The sequence below is a fragment of the Talpa europaea genome (assembly GCF_964194135.1).
Source record: "Talpa europaea genome assembly, chromosome: 6".
Taxonomy (NCBI): Eukaryota; Metazoa; Chordata; class Mammalia; order Eulipotyphla; family Talpidae; genus Talpa; species Talpa europaea.
In genome coordinates this window covers 54699802-54716479 of record NC_140072.1, presented here as the reverse complement: position 1 = coordinate 54716479, position 16678 = coordinate 54699802, and the positions used below count along the sequence as shown (strand labels likewise).

Below are 16678 nucleotides of genomic sequence, written 5' to 3'. Positions count from 1 at the left end.
CCAAATAAAGTATAGTAATTTAAGAAAATTAAAGTGTAATAGTGGAATTTAAAGCTACATTCGAAGTCATAAAAGAACGGAACAGATATTGCAGAATTTTAAATGAGTGGTCAGAAAACAGTTGAGGAGCCTAACAAAACATGACAAAATGAAGAGACATGAAACTGATGAGCAGGAAGCAGTAGATGGGACAGATTTGGAGTTTTAATATATGCATATTTGATGTTTCTGAGCCAAAGACTACAACAGTTAGAATCATTCAGACATATAAAATAAGTAGTTTTCTGAGCTGAAGGCTCAGCCTATATTTAAAATGAGCTCAGTGAGTCCTGGAAAAAGTTCTATAATGTGGAAAATGTTATGAAAAGATACCTAAACCTAAATTTTGTCTCCATAAACATCAGGAATTTCAACAATAAATGAAAAGAATGCTTCAAAGACGTTTTCAAGATGGCAGTGCTTCTATGATGGCACTTCTGCTGGTGGTATCTTCCTTAGAAACTGCTTGCCAAGGAATTCCTTAGAAACCATTGGACAGCAGGATCCCCGTCCTACCTCTGCTTGTTCTTTGTTGCTGCATCAGTTGTCTTGCCCAATTTCTTTCCAAGTGAACCTGTGATATATCCCAGGGAACAATTCCACAAGACTGCCTTTAGCAGGCAGGGAAAGATATCATGAGTCATCACTTGGATGAAGGGTTGCAGCATGAGTGAGCTAGATACAAACCAGGGAGTGACTGAGTTAAGAGTACTTCCTTGGGTCAGATTCCACATGTTGTTCATATACAAAAGAGAAAATAAATATCACATGTATTAACAGACATTCTGAGATAGAAATCCTCAAAATTATAGGCTTTAGAAAATGAAGCCAAGCTGCTCAAGTATTCCACAAATATCTATCAATGTGTCAAGATGGTAGCAAACCTCTTTGAGCAAACAAAGGTTTCTGACTTCTGCAATGAAATGTAACAAACATTTCCCAAGTTCTAGCATACTGAAACATACGTGTTCAAGGTATACCTGCAGAAGGGAAAATTGAGAAAAAGTCAAAATCAAGGCACCACTCTACTATGAGATGCAAGAAGGGAAATATTTCAGCAGGTTACATTCAACAGAGAAGCAGTAACATAGGAGCCCAGAAGTCTTTCCAAATATCCCAGGCTTTAAATGTGCTGTTTAACAAGCAACCTTTATTGTATATAAAAGTTTTCAAGTTTTACTAAATAATTCTACCCAGCAGCTAATTACCTTTTCAGGTAATTATCATCCAGTGTTCTGGTTTATTAGTCTGTCTCTCTTGTCCAGTTGACAATCAAGTCTTAAAAGTTTATTCATTATCCATGTGTTAAATTGCCTATCTGGCAATTCAGTTAAAAGAAGTTGGTCAAATCCCACAATAGACTGATTGATAAAGGAAAGAAATATCACAAAAAAACAAAAAGCGATTAGGCTTTAAAGATATTGTCTCCTAGGAAGATTTTAATAAAAATTTTAAATAGTTGAGGGAAAAGATACTGTTAATGATTGGGTAAACAACAAAATATGACAAAAACAATACAAATTTCTATATATACACTCATTCATGTCACAAGTCTATTCAGAAGGCGATATATAGAAAAGGAAGATAGAACTCTGAAAAATAATTTACAAGGGAAGTTCTTTATAACTATCAGTTCTAAAATATCATCTTCCTTTAAAAAAATTTAAGACTACAATAGTAGACATCTCCTTCACTGTTGCAACTACTGTAAATTTGTCAGCAAAGAAGTTAAGTACCAATATAATTTTTATTTAAGCTTTAACACATAAGGGAACAATTACAGATTATAAACCTGATCTTACAAAAAGTCACTCCAACTGTCTTCAGTCCTGTTCAGTTCCAGACAGATTTCCAAGACTGTCACTCAGTCCATCCATAATAGGCTGGATAGGGTAGTCTATAGTAACTGTAAGGGCAACTTGTATTCTGGACTGCTTGACTGGTATTTGGCTTTACATTCCAAGAGTATCTGTTATGTGAGAAGTCCTCTCCAGGGGGACCAGGAGGAGGAGGAACATAGCCACTCTGGTAAACGTTCTGATTCCATGGAAATTGTCTTAAACAAAACAAAAATAAACTATTATTAATCATAAGAAAATAGATAATATAAGCTTCATAAAATATTAGATATTCTCATGCTACTGTTTTCTATCTATGTGACCTTAGCAAATAAACTGCTTAATCTTTGGATTTCTTAGTTCTTTCTAAAAATGGAGCTAAAAGGGGCCCTCCCCGGTGGTGCAGTGAGTTGAACGCAGCACTGTGAAGCTGTCCACAGCCTCTGCAGCGCAGGTTCGATTCCCAGCTGGGAGATGCCCACATGGCATGGCAGACCTCTCCTGACTCGCCCGCTGCTCCCCTCAGCTGTGTTTTCAGTCCATCTGCCTGTTCTGTTCCCTGCTCTGTCTTTGGTGAATTCTCTCACTCTCCTGTGCCTCTGACCTGTACCCCAGTTCTTGTATAAATAAATAAATCTTTAAAAAAAATGGAGCTAATAATACCTTCCAGTTTCATGGGTTGTTGTAGAAATAAATACAAATTATAGGGAACAGTATATCCCATTAAAGAAATTTGCGCAAAATTTTAAGAGATATATCACAAAATATTTTCATTTAGAAATGGGAACAACCTCAGTACAGTAAAAATAACAATTCTTTGCCTATTTAGCAACTAGTTTTTGATAAGGCAGTCTAGTACAGTGGTTGTCAGACTGGACCCAGATTTGCAGCCTGGCTCTGCCATTCTTTGCTGTGTGCTCTTAGGTAAGATACTCAGCTTTCTAAATTTCTGTTTTTCAACAGTCAGATGGAAATGTTAATGGTAGTACTTCTGAGGACTGTTTATGACCATTACATGAGTTACTAAAATACATTAGCATTATTTTAAACACTTTCAAAAACATGCTGCCATTTTTCAAAAATGCACATATTTCAAAGAAATTGCTTGTGTAGACAGTGGCACTTAAAATTGGTATAGACCTTTTGGAACACAACTTTAATTGTCCATATAAATGCACATACTTATTAATTTCATGTGAAGACTAAGGAAATACTTCAAAATATAGAAAGCACTATATTCAGTCAATCATTTGACATATTTCTCAAACCCTTTACTACATAGCTGAATATGGCAACCTTTCTTATTCTGAAAACTGTAGCTTAAGAATGCAAAATGCTTTTTGGTAGTCTTATCAAATTATTGGCTTAAAATGAGTTTAGAATCAAATTTTTCTAAATCTGTTCCCAATTGCCTTTGAAAAGTCACATATTTCCCATCCTATATTTGATTTTTCAGCCCTAAATGCAAAATACAGAGCAGATGATACTTCTTAGTTGATGTTGATCACCAAGAAAATGTGATGACCTCATAATTATCATCATGTATTTTGCACTAACTTATAAAGCTGTATTTATGTGTATTATATGTATATTAGTTTGTTACATTTATTTTATAATATTAATTTATAGTATTAATTTCTGTTTCTATTCTAGAAAAAAGAAGAGATACCTTACTGACTGCTGCAAACTTTGGGTATGGGTGTGGAAATGCTGAGGAGTTACTGTGTAACCATGGTTCCGATGCAGGTGATTCCTAGATCCTCGTTTACCAGACTTATGACTGGTGTGGACTGTTTCTATCATATGTGTTGAGTCTTCAAAGCCACTTGATTTGGATCTTCTGGAATTGCGATTCCTCAAAGAGAATGTTTCCACATATTATTGGTTTCCAAATTTAACAATTTAGTGACTACATTTAGTCCATGAAAGTAACAATCTCATTCTCTCCATATTCCATTTAGGCATCCCCAGCAATTAAACAAGTTACAAGAATAGATATATTCAACTTAAATATATAAAAAAGATTCCCCCTAACCACAAATCTCACATCTACAATGCAACTTACTTTCTGATAGGACCATTTTGAAGGTCTTCAATGTAGTTTTGTCTTTCTAAGCAATGTCCCCGGCACCTATTGAATACTGAGGAGTGGATGAACTATTAGAAATACTGCAAAAAGCAAACCTTTCCTAGAGAAAGCAGATCAAAGCTAAAAACCATTGGACTAATTATTCAGGCTGTGATAGCTCACTATTTTCATATATGTACTTTTACAAACTTCTGGCAAAAGATTATTTTATATTCAAAAAAGTAAAAACAAGCTTTTTTTCAAAATTTGAGAAATTTATTTATAATTCCACCTTCAACTTTGATAAAAGGGAAAAATATTGACAAACTCTCATACTTACATTCAATTGCATCATCTGGCCTCATGCCTTCTACATCAATCAAATATCTAATGAAACAACATAATTTGAGTCATTTATACATATCCTATAAATCAAGTTTTTTCAAAAAGATCCAATCTTACTTGCAAATACAGATTTAAAAATCCTCAGAAAATATCAGAACATCTACTCCAACAATTTTTTTTTTAATTTATTTGTTTGTTTGTTTTGTTTATACATGCACTGGGTACAGTCAGAAGTGTGGGAGGGTGAGAGAATCCGCCAGAGCCAGAGCGGGGAGCAGAGCAGGCAGAAGGACCGAAGTACACTGCTGAGGGGCGCAGCGGGCGGCAGGAGAGGTCTGCGCGCCATGTGGGACCCTCCTCCGGTGGCCGGGGAGCAGCCAGGGATCAAACTGGCGCCGCAGAGGCTGCGGGCAGCTTCGCAACCCAGCGCTCAACCACTGCGCCACCGGGGAGGCCCAATGTAATTATTTATATTAATATAATTCAATTAACATGTGAAAAAGAAAATACAGAACCAAATTGATAGATGTTAAAAAGGTATCAGATAAGATACAACATTCATTTCTGATCAAAGTGCTTTGTACACTAAAACAGGACATTTAATATAGCAGAATATTTATCAGGAACCAACAAATAGCAAAGGAAAATTGGAAAAATACTAATATATTACTACTGTTGGCCATTTCTTCCTTACTCTCATCTTCAACCCATCACCATTATCCTAACAATGATATTACCTAAATAATCTAGAATATGTTCCAATCATTCCACCAAAATAACCATCACAGCCTGGTCCAAGCCACCATTATGCCTCAATTTTTACAAGTCTCTTAACTTACCTCTCTACTCTTTCCCCCTACAATGTACTCTCCAAAACAATAGGTTGAAAATGCAAATTTGATTATTTTCTACACACTCACACTAAACAAAAAAGCTTAATGGTGCTCTGTTGCACCATTAAGATAAAGTCTAAGACCTTAAACATAGGCCAGCATGATATTACTCCTACCCATACTTCTAGCTCCATTTTTTTTTTAAAGATTTATTTATTTATTTATACAAGCACTGGGTACAGTCAGAAGCGTGGGAGGGTGAGAGAATTCACCAGAGCCAGAGTGGAGAGTAGAACAGGCAGAGTGATGAAGTACACTGCTGAGGGGAGCAGCGGGAGGCAGGAGAGGTCTGCGCGCCATGTGGGACCCTCGCCCGGCAGCCGGGGATCGAACTGGCGCTGCAGAGGCTGCGGGCAGCTTCGCAGCCCAGGGCTCAACAGCTGCGCCACCGGGGAGGCCCTCTAGCTCCATTTTAATGCCATATTCTCACCATGGTCCAGGCTCCCTGGCAAGGTCCTCCAGTATAACATATGCTTTCCTACTATAAGGTCTTGGCTCTCCCTAATGTCCAGAATTCCAAGCCCCCCCACCCCCAGCCCCTCAATGTATATAACTAGTTAATATCAGCTCAAATAACCCCACAGAAACCTCTAATTTCCACAATGAGGTCAAAGCCTGTCTATTAATTTACACACATACTACTGGCTCTTTCTTTCTTGGGATTTCTCAGAGTTGTAATTCTAAATGCATTTGTGTAATTCTTAAATTTTATCTATTTCTCTTTCTCTTTTTTTTAAAAGATTTATTTATGCATACAAGAGCTGGGGTACAGGCCAGAAGTGTGGGAGGTGAGAGGATTCGCCAGAGACAGGGTGGGGACAGAACAGGCAGATTGGCTGATGTATACTGCTAAGGGGAGCAGGGAGCGAGTCAGGAGAGGTCTGCTGCGCCATGTGGGTTGCTCCCTGGCCGGCCAGGGATCGAACTGGTGCTGCAGAGGCTGCGGACTGCTTCTTAGGTTGTATCTTAACCCCTCGCGCCACCAGGGAGGCACTCTATTTCCTTTCTTGACTGATAGTATTCACAAGTCTGTCTGCTAGCACCCAATATAGTGCTAACACATAACAGATGCTCAATAAATATTTTCTGAATGAATAAATATGAATCAGTACCGTGTAGAAAATCCATAAAAATCATAAAAATATGGGGCCTCCCTGGTGGCACAGGTGGTTGAGCGCCGTACTGTGAAGCTGTCCGCAGCCTCTGCAGCACGGGTTCAATCTCAGCCGGCCAGCAAGGGTCCCACATGCGTGGCAGACCTCTCCTGTCTCGCCCAGTGCTCCCCTCAGCAGTGTATTTCGTCAATCTGCCTGTTCTGCTCCGTCTCTGGTGAATCCTCTCACCCTCCGGTGGCTCTGGCCTGTACCCCAGTTCCTGTATAAAAATAACTCTTTTTTAAAAAAAAATCGTAAGAATATATACCCTTTGATTCAGAAATTCCATTCTGAGTGAAATTCTCTCTGAGACTGCCAAGTATGTATTCAAACATGGTCATACAATAAAGTTCATTACTTCACTGTCTTTCAAGATCAAACCTTCTAACTTTTATACTTATTAATAAGCAAAGGAACAATGCAACTTTTAAAAAAGAATGAAACAAACATTCTTTGTTTGAAAGAAGTCCACTATATATTAAGTTATAAAATAGAATGTCTACCATTAAATTATATATATATCTATATATCTCTATATATCATGCTTGTGTCTACATTTTTAAAGTCTGAAAAAGTAGACACTAAATTATTAATGGTGGTAATCTCTGAGTGGGTAGTATGAAGAGATTTGCTTCCTACTTCATACTTTTCTATATTGATTGCATTTTGCAACTAATTTACATTACTATTGTAAAAAGGCAAAACAATTTAAATAAGGTCTGTCGCTTAGGGTTGGCAACTCACCTGCAGATGAGGTAGCCAGTCCTGTTTAAACCATGGGTACAATGGACACCAATAAGTTTGTCTATAAAACAGGGAACATAGAGTTAAGTAAATGAAGTAGAAACACTAAAAGCTATACAATTTTCTGAAGAGTAACACTAGTTACTATACTACCACTACCCTGAAAATAACTCTAAGAGAGCTGTTTTTTAAAATAACATATATACAGAATTATTTAATATAAAATAAAATTTCATTATCTCTGGAAAATTTTGTATAACTCCCCATAAGACCCAATAGTGTAAAGCAGAGAAGCGGGACCAGGAACTAACAGCTAAAATTGCATTGAGAGAAACTGACTTGTCTTAACATAGAATGCCCATTAATACATTTAATAGATTTAAATATAGAAAAAGGGAGTTAAAGGAAACCGGCTATAAAAACTATGAAATTTGTTTCCTAATGAAACAAATGGAAAGCCTACACTTTTAAAACTGAGTATTAAAAAGAATTAATTTCTATAATACTCCTAAGTTCCCAGAGTGCTTCCAGTCTCTCATGTGTCCTGTGAAGTGCCTGGGTAAATAACAGTGTATCTTACAATAAAAAAGCAAGATTTGGAGATGTAAGCCCAAGCTACACAGCAGGTAAATAGAACAAAGACAAATCAAGTCTAACATATTTCTAACTATGCCATAGAATTTGTCAGTTCATTTTTAAAAAACTGTATGAGGAACTTTTAAAAAACATGTATTTGATCTCCACAAAATCTACCTGTAACTAATGGGTGTCTGGTAAGAAGACATACCCCATCTCTTGCCTTGATTACTACCTCCCTATTGTTAATCTCTTCTATTTCAGTTGATCCTCCATATGGAAGACGTTATCTTAAACTAGGCTGGGTTGTTCTCTGGCTTAAAAATCTTCAGTTAGCATAGAATTAAGTCCACTCTTGAAGCACAGCATTTAGAACTCTATAAATAGATATCAATCTGTCTTTCCAACTGACTTATAAGTCCACAATGATCTAAACTATAATTTACGGGCCTCCCCGGTGGCGCAGCGGTTGAGCGCTGGGTTGCAAAGCTGCCCGCAGCCTCTGCAGCGCTGGTTCAATCCCCGGCTGCTCCCCGGCCACCGGAGGAGGGTCCCACATGGCGTGCAGACCTCTCCTGCCGCCCGCTTCTCCCCTCAGCAGTGTACTTCGGTCCTTCTGCCTGCTCTGCTCCCCGCTCTGGCTCTGGTGAATTCTCTCGCCCTCCCGCGCCGCTTCTGACTGTACCCAATGCTTGTATAAATAATAAATAAATAAATAAACAAATCTTTAAAAAAAATAAAATAAACTATAATTTACAAGGATCTCCATGATATGACCTATTGCCAACCTCTCTGATTCCTTTTTCTACCTTACTGTGACTGAATTTGCTCACCCAGACCAAAAAAAATGGCCTCCTTACTATTCCTCAAACATGCTGGGCATAGTCGTACCTCAGGGAATTTACACCTGCTGTTCCTGCTGCTCTAGAACACTCTCCCGTAGCACCATATCCAAATGGCTTGGTCTCTCACTTCCTCTAAGGTTCTGCTCAAATAAGGTCCATCTCAATAGAGAGGACTTCCCTGATGACCTACCACATTCTCTCATTTCTTTATCCTGTTTGGTTATTCTCTGAAGCAATTATCACTACCAGACAGTCCACATACTTGTTTATTTTTCCCCCTCTCCCACTAAAATGTAAAGATGGAAGGGCAAGAACTTCATTTTGTTCCTACTTCTTAGAACAGTACCTTTAACTTTATGTTATATAAATGAACATATTGCTCAATGTTTAAAATGAACATGTAAGTTCTATATCTTTTCACACAACCCTTTTGTAGTAAAATATATTACACATATACACATATGCATATAAATATACATTAACAGACATATTACTATATATGTGTATATATGTACACATATAATACATGGACTATCTGCTACCTGTCAGATTTAGTAAAGAACACATTCCTCAAGCTAAATTTAGAAAGCAGGCAAAATGAGCCCTTTGTCCTGTGGGTCAGTGGCTGTCTAAAGACAAAACAGTCCTTAGTCTTAAAATATGGCATATACCATATTCTTTCTGATATCTGCATACCAGAAGGTTAACTGGATCCTTAAAATTCAGAAGCTATTAAGATTTATTCTCAACATAGGTAGATTTTATTTTTTTTATTTTTATTTTTTTTAAAGATTAATTTATTTTTATACAAGAACCGGGGTATAGAACAGATGCACGGGAGGGTGAGAGGAGTCACCAGAGACAGAGCGGGGAACAGAATAGGCAGACTGACAAAATACACTGCTGAGGGGAGCAGCGGGCAAGATAGGGGAGTTCCGCTGCGCCAGGTGGGATTCTCGCCGGCCGGCTGGGATTGAACCCGCGCTGCAGAGGCTGGTTCACCAGGGAGGCCCAAGGTAGATTTTAAAGCAGGAATAAGAAAACACCAGCCTTTTGAATTTTTTCCTATCTGAAGAGTAAGAGCTGGTAGCATCCTTCCTTACTTATACCCAAAGTGGAAAAGAAGCAGAAATACCTTAAATATATATTTTGAGGATGCAACTCCACCGGTCCACTCTATTTTGTTTTGTTTCTAGGAACTTGTCTCACTCTTAACCTTTGCCTTTTGTTCTCTTTTATATACTCTAAGACCCTGAGATTTTTAACTTCCATCTCTTGCCTCTTAGTAACTAATAATAATAGGACAAAGTAACTTTTTTATTATTTATTTTTCATTCAAGTTTCAAAAAAAAAAAAATCTGCGCTAGTTCAATTGGCATTTTCACTAAAATCACTTTCCAAACTAAATTATTTACAAACATATAAAGGAACAATGCCTAACCCTATTAGGATTATCTGACATACATACATTAACATTTTCAAATACCATAGACCTAATGTCAGATTAAAAATATTAAAATATTAAATATTAAAAAATATTTAAAATATTAAAAATTGCTAACTCCATTCAAAATGTATACCAAAGTTCAGATAAGGAAAAAAAAAACACCTCACCGTTATCTTTATTTTCTTTCAAAAACCTATTAACGGCATTTTTGAATTTTGAAATAGTGTCATCATCAGGCACCTGATGTCCAACTGTAAAAATTTTTAAATAAGTAATAGTTTCTGGTAAGTCCTATAAAACAAAACCATGAAAATATATATTATTTCATTTGTAGGAAAATAATTAAAAATCCATTAAAGGAGCCAGAATATAAACCAAGAGATCATTATACTTAGTAGGTGTGCAATTCAGATGAATTATTTGCTTCAAGTAGGAAGTATCACTTGATTTTCATTAAAACTTCAGATTGTCAACAGACACATAAAAATCAAAGCAAAGTTCATGTGAATGAATGAATGCATATATAACTAAAAATTATATAGTTATATTAGTATTCTATAATTCAAAGGCCATAAGGCAACTGTGAATAGTCAGAAAAACTTGTATTTGAATTGTGAGATATAGCAAATTTCAGGCACTGTGTGGGTGGGAAAAATAAGATAATAGTAAAAGAAGAGATTAAGTGAAAATCCTATGATTGCGAATTTAAAGAATCAGTATGAACATATAACATATTTTATATTAAAATAAGTACCTAGCTCTTAGTTTCTAAGCTTAGTAACAATGTCAGCATGGTAGGAAGTAGGAGTGAATGCCTCTAGCACTGATTGTAAATATCATTCCCGTCAAAAGCTCTTTGAGGAAATGGCTGATTCCCAGTTCTGGGACAGGAAATGTACAAGATGAGTGTGAAATATTTTTTCCTCAGACAAATGACAACAACAACAAAAAAAAGTGTCAGATATTATTAGGGTCTTGTCAAAAGGACTATTATCAAACATTATAGCTTAATTCATATCTTTAATGTGATGTTGAAACAACAATGAAAAATTAAATATAATTAAGGAAACCATTTGGTTCCGTTTTTGAAAAATAACCCGTAAGAAGCCAGGCTTCAATCTAGCAGAATATAACTACTGAATTACTGTGAATTATAACAATATCAGAAAAAAAGAAGACTTTTCAACTAAGAGTTCTATTTACCTCTGGTTCATAATAGCGATGCGTATATGTTAAATCAATAATCAGTCCAAGTTCTTCATTCTGTTCTTGGATTTTGTTAAAAAGATCCAAGGGGGAAAAACGTTCTTCTGGGGCAAGCTTCTCTTCAAAACTCTGTCACAGAGAATGAGGTAAGAGCATACACGTTTATATTATGCAAGCCCTGTGATGTTAACATACAACGAGATTCAAAGGAAAGTTTTCCACTCTTGTGGAATTTACAAGCTATATTACAATCCTTTCCTCCAGAGAGATTGGAGAAGAAAAAATAAGCTCCATATAGCAGCCTAAATAACACCTCTACCTCTTAGATTGTAAACACCATTCCCATTAAAAGCTCCAATGCAGAATATATTTCATGTATTTATCTGTTTGTTTCATGCTGGTTTCCTAACCAGACTTAATGGCACAGAAGGCAGAGGCCACATCAATTTTGTCCATCCTTGATCTCCAGCTCCAAGTGGAGGCCCTACAAATAGGAACTTATAAATAATATTCAAGTATGTATATATATATTAAGTATGGCTTTTATTCCTAAATACTCATTTCTATATTTGGCTTCTTTATTTGCTCTGTTCTACGCAGCAACTCTTTTAATATGGGTTAATATCTGTAGGGCTAGATATTTAAGTTTAAATTTTCCGAATTTTCCTAGCTCCTTAAGTTTGTTTTTCTATATGGGTTTTAGAATGAGCCTAACTTGGAAAATTCCCATTGGAGATGTTGAATTTATAAATTAACTTAGGAATTTTGAGAGATATATGTTGTGCATTACAGGTACTACTGTAGAAGTTTTGAAAAGTACATTAATTCAACAAGGCACAAAATCTCTCCAGTCAGTTTCTTGCAGATGTGTACCTGATGGATCAATTATCAAGACCAGCCATTTGAACTATCACTAACCTTAAATAACTAAGTCACAAGCCCTGTAGGAAGTCTACTTCCCTGTAGGAAGTAACTATCATCATTTCCCCTTCTTTTGAATTCCTAGGTATTTCTTGCCATGGCATTTATTTGACACTCAGCTTTTCTCTATTTTATATTCCAGTGTGTGCTTGAGAAGTGACTGTCAACTATTTTTTTAAAAAGATTTATGTATGTATACAAGAACTGGGGGACAGGCCAGAGGTGTGGGGGTGAGAGGATTCACCAGAGACAGAGTGGGGAACAGAACAGGCAGATCTACTGAAATACACTGCTGAGGGGAGCCACAGGTGAGTCAGGAGAGGTCTGCTGCACCAAGTGGGTAACTCCCTGGCCAGGGATTGAACTCGTGCTACAGTGGCTGCGGACAACTTCACAGGTTGTGTCTTAATCCCTTGCGCCACCAGGGAGGCCCGACTGTCAAATATTGAGGCATTTTTTTTCTTGGGTGACTTCCATGAAACACAAAGGAAACCAATGCCACATTTCACTGTCACACCAAGGTAATTCATTTCCCTAACTTTAATGCATGAACATGGACTGCAGTGGTAACAATGACACAGCTTTGTAATCCCCTTTATGGTGCCTTAAACAATCCCAAAACTTAATAACTTGAGTACACAATATCACAAGAGGCCTTTCAAAATGACATCATACAGGAATGATGTGGTTATACAGAGGAAAGGAAACCAAAGTCTTCCTGTTTTCTCTCTTGCTGATGTACTTTCTGGCAAGAGGCTGTGCAGGAACCCTGTAGAACCTCCTGAAACCACTTCAGTGTCACAAAGTAGAGCCCTGAGTTAGGACAATGGCAGAAAAGGAAAGGAATTTAGGAGAAAATTAACAGTAACTATAAATGTGAGTGGACAGTCCATTCATTCAGCAAAATTTTGTTAAGTGTTTATTATATGTCAAACACAATGCTTGGTACTGGTAGATGTGAATAAGAACCACGTTTATCTTTACGACATGAGCAGTGTTTAAGTCCAGAGACGCAGAAGACATAGCAGGTAAAAAGAGAACTCTGACATCTATGAGTCACAAATTAAATGAATTTTAAATACATTCAAAGTGGGTACTAATTCATGCTATGCTGGGCAGTTTAATGAGTCATGGGCTCTCTTATCACCATTTTTATATCTGTCATATGAGTCCCCCACCTGTTTCTTTCATAGTTCAAACAAACACACAATATTCAGAGTTTCTGTGTGGAAATCCTCACTTTACTGATCCAGGGCATTTTTTTGGTTATGAGGATGGGAGTGAACGGGTCTTGCTGGCATTCAGGGGGTGGAGGTCAGAGATTCTAGGCCTCTTGCCTAACCCAGAATCGGCCTACACATAGCTTACAACTTGAATGACTTTTGAATGTCCTAGTCAATATTCACATAAGTGGAAAAAAAAAAATCATGATTATCAAAGCCTTAGAACCTAACTCCATTTCACAAATAAACGCAAAGGGTTTTTTGACACAGTTTTAATATACACTGAATTTTCCAGGATAGTAATCATTTTATCAGTCAAGAGAAAACTGTATTTGGAAATCTAGTAAGAATTGTTTACTATTATGGAAATTTCTGCCTCTAAGTGAATATAACCCAAACTAGCTCAGTCTGCTTTTGCAGTTCTTGCATTCACGTTCTACATAACTATTTCTAGTATAGCATATATTTCATATTGAAATATATTTTACTTTATTAGAATTATTTATTCTTTATGTAACAGAGTATTACATATTTTTTTTCCTTTAAAATTGAGTATGGAAGTATTGACTAAAAATTTCATTTTAAAATAATAAAGGGAATGTTAAAAGTATTTGGTATAAACAGGGAAAATGGAATGTGACAAGACTGAGGTGTTCTACATGATGAATTCAGAATTTTCCTTACCTTTTTCAAAGGAACTTTGAAAGCAATGAAACGAGTCCCAGACATCCGCTGACCAATTGGGAGATAGTCTTTCCACCTATTAACATATTTGTTATTCAAATTTCACATTAGAATAAAATATAGCATGGAATGAAGGCCCTTTAAAATGCAAAGTACAGCCCACACAACATGTCCACCTTGCATTTTACTGCTTCAGGTATTCAACCCCACCTAATTAACTTACAGGTTTCCACAAATTAGGCATATTAAAACCAGAGATGTCGTGAACTTCTGTAGCTGATAAAACTTAGCTCTGAACACAAAAGTTCCATCAATATATAGATGTTTACTGAAGTAGTTCAAATTAAATCCTTTCACTTCACAGTACATTTTTAGTAGTGTCAGTTTACTACAGATGCCTTCAAATTCAATCGAGGGAACTTTAAGTTCATATTTTAAGAGAGTCTGATAGAAAAGGAAGTGAACTTCACGTAATAATGATGAGCTACAGTGAAAAGTACTGTTTGAGCTGACTTCTGTAGTATGAGTTAGAATTGATTACAATTAACTCATTTTATCTGACATGCAGATAGTGAGGGCAAAGGTGGCACAAGTGGTGGGGCTGGAGAAGCAGAGAGGATCCAAACCATGCAGAATCTTACAGGGCATGGTAAAGAGTTTGTTTTTATTCTTAAAACATTATTTTTGAGCAATGTTCCAACTCACCTATTAAAAGATTTCTTGTGTGAACAATGTATTGGAAGGAAACAAGAATAGATATATGCACATTAGTTAGGACCCAACTGCAAAGATCAGGCAAATTCTTTAGGATATAGCTGGAGAGCTGCTGACAGAGTCAACAGAAATTCAGAACATAAAATGAAGGGGACTTATGAAGTAAGAGAGGAAAGGAAAGCCTCAAGGAGTAAAAAAGGGGTTCCCTGCATATGAGCAAAGTCTCAAAATTGATGATTTGAACGTACAGAGGAAGTTCTTTCAAACAAGACTGGTTAGGAAGCAACAGTATGTACGATTCCTGAAAATATAACGCTCTCGGTGAAAAGTTCGGCGGTACTGGATTTTTCACTCAAACCTAGGTCTTGTAACTGACATATTCTGTGCCAAATCAACACATCTTGAGTGGAGAGGGACTCCATTTTGGTAACTATGGGGTGTCCGGTTCCACTTAAAAGGCAGTCCTGTGTTTTACCCGAGGAACACTTAAGTTTTAAAACGAGAAATCAGAACTCCGACTGTTCCCTTCAGCTCCATGGGCGGAGCAGCGAAGGCTCAAAGCCTCCTAGCAAAAGGCAGACCGGCCAAGCGGGCGGCGGCAACAGCGACAGAGGCTGAGACCACAGTGGAAGCCCAGGCCCCTAGGTAGGAGCAGGAAGGGCCACGCCAAGGGCCAAGGCATATTTACCTTTCGGGGATGCGGTTTCCGCCCTTTTTCTTGGCTGAGGAACGTCCAGAAAAGACGCGTCCCTGACCCCAGCCGTCCCGGGCATAATGCCACTGGCTCATGTGTGTCCTCAAATGCCGCCCACCCAACGCCAAGAGTACCAAAGCCCCCAGCCCTGCGGCCAGAACAAGATCCCGGCCCGGAAGGACTACGCAGCTCCCGGCTCCTTGCTATTGCGCATGCCCCGCCGCCCGTAGTGATGACGTCGCGGAGCCGTCCACCTGAGAAGCTTGATCCGTAAACAAGAGTTTTGGTAGTTCTGCTTCTTCCTTAGCCCGAGACCGGTAGCACATATTGATGAATTCATGAATGTGTCCTTCGGAATTCAAACAGCATAGGACAGGAAATGTAAAGTTAAATCCCTCTTCCTCTGTTCCTTGTGCGATCTTGCAGTAACACATTGTACATTGTATATAAATATTTCTTTGAACATGTATGGATATCTTCTTTTTTCTCTCTCTTTTTTTTTTTTAACATGAAAACAGTATACTATGCAATTCTATTATATATCCTGGAGACTGATTTCTCCAGTCAATTAATAGGGGCTTCCATTCTATTTATGTCTGCATGGTATTCCACTGAGCATAAATATGGTAATTTATATAACAAGTTCAATATTGCTGGGTTCAGCTGTTTTCAGGGTTGTTGGTTTTTTTGCTTATTTTTGTCCTCTGTCACAGACTGCAATTTATACATCCTTATACACTTATACTACTATATCTAAATTCCTAGAATTGCTGGAATGAAAAATATGGAAACAAGATTTTGAAAGATATCATCTAATTACCCTCCAAAAAAATTGTATCGATCTATAATCCTACTCACAATGAAATTTTTATCAGGCTCCTATCATGTGCCAAGTATCATGCGAAAGGTCTACATATGTATTTGCATGTTAGAGAATACCAAGAAACAACAGAGATGAACAGAGCCCACATCTGAGATTTCCACACAGTATCAGGCATAAGGATCTATACCTGCTGAAAACTGAAAGTCTGGAAAAACTGAATTCTATTACAAGTGGAACAGCAAAGGACAACTGTCTAACAATAGGTCTGAAGGTGGAAGAGAGTAATAAATTCCGATTAAACTACAGATAATTATAATAGTGAGTGATCGTTGTTATTTTCATTTTTTAGCCTCTAATTTCTGAAATTATCTAACATATACTGTTAGTAACCTTTACAACCATTTGACAGTGGGGTAAACAGAGTCAGAAAAGTCAGAGTTATTGAATGAATTAATTAATGAATG

The 16678-nt window shown here is 37.2% G+C and overlaps 1 protein-coding gene across 1 annotated transcript; it reads right to left on the bottom strand.

Moving 5' to 3' along the window:
* Window positions 1-1899: 1899 nt before the first annotated feature.
* On the bottom strand, window positions 1900-15486 carry DUSP11 (dual specificity phosphatase 11; the record flags this gene model as incomplete). The annotated part of the gene is made up of 9 exons (XM_084235893.1): window positions 1900-2095; window positions 3547-3732; window positions 3943-4018; window positions 4286-4332; window positions 7082-7142; window positions 10117-10240; window positions 11153-11284; window positions 13984-14059; window positions 15386-15486. The coding sequence occupies 9 exons, from the start codon at window positions 15484-15486 to the stop codon at window positions 1900-1902; spliced, it is 999 nt and encodes a 332-aa protein (XP_084092019.1).
* Between the last annotated feature and the right edge of the window lie 1192 nt (window positions 15487-16678).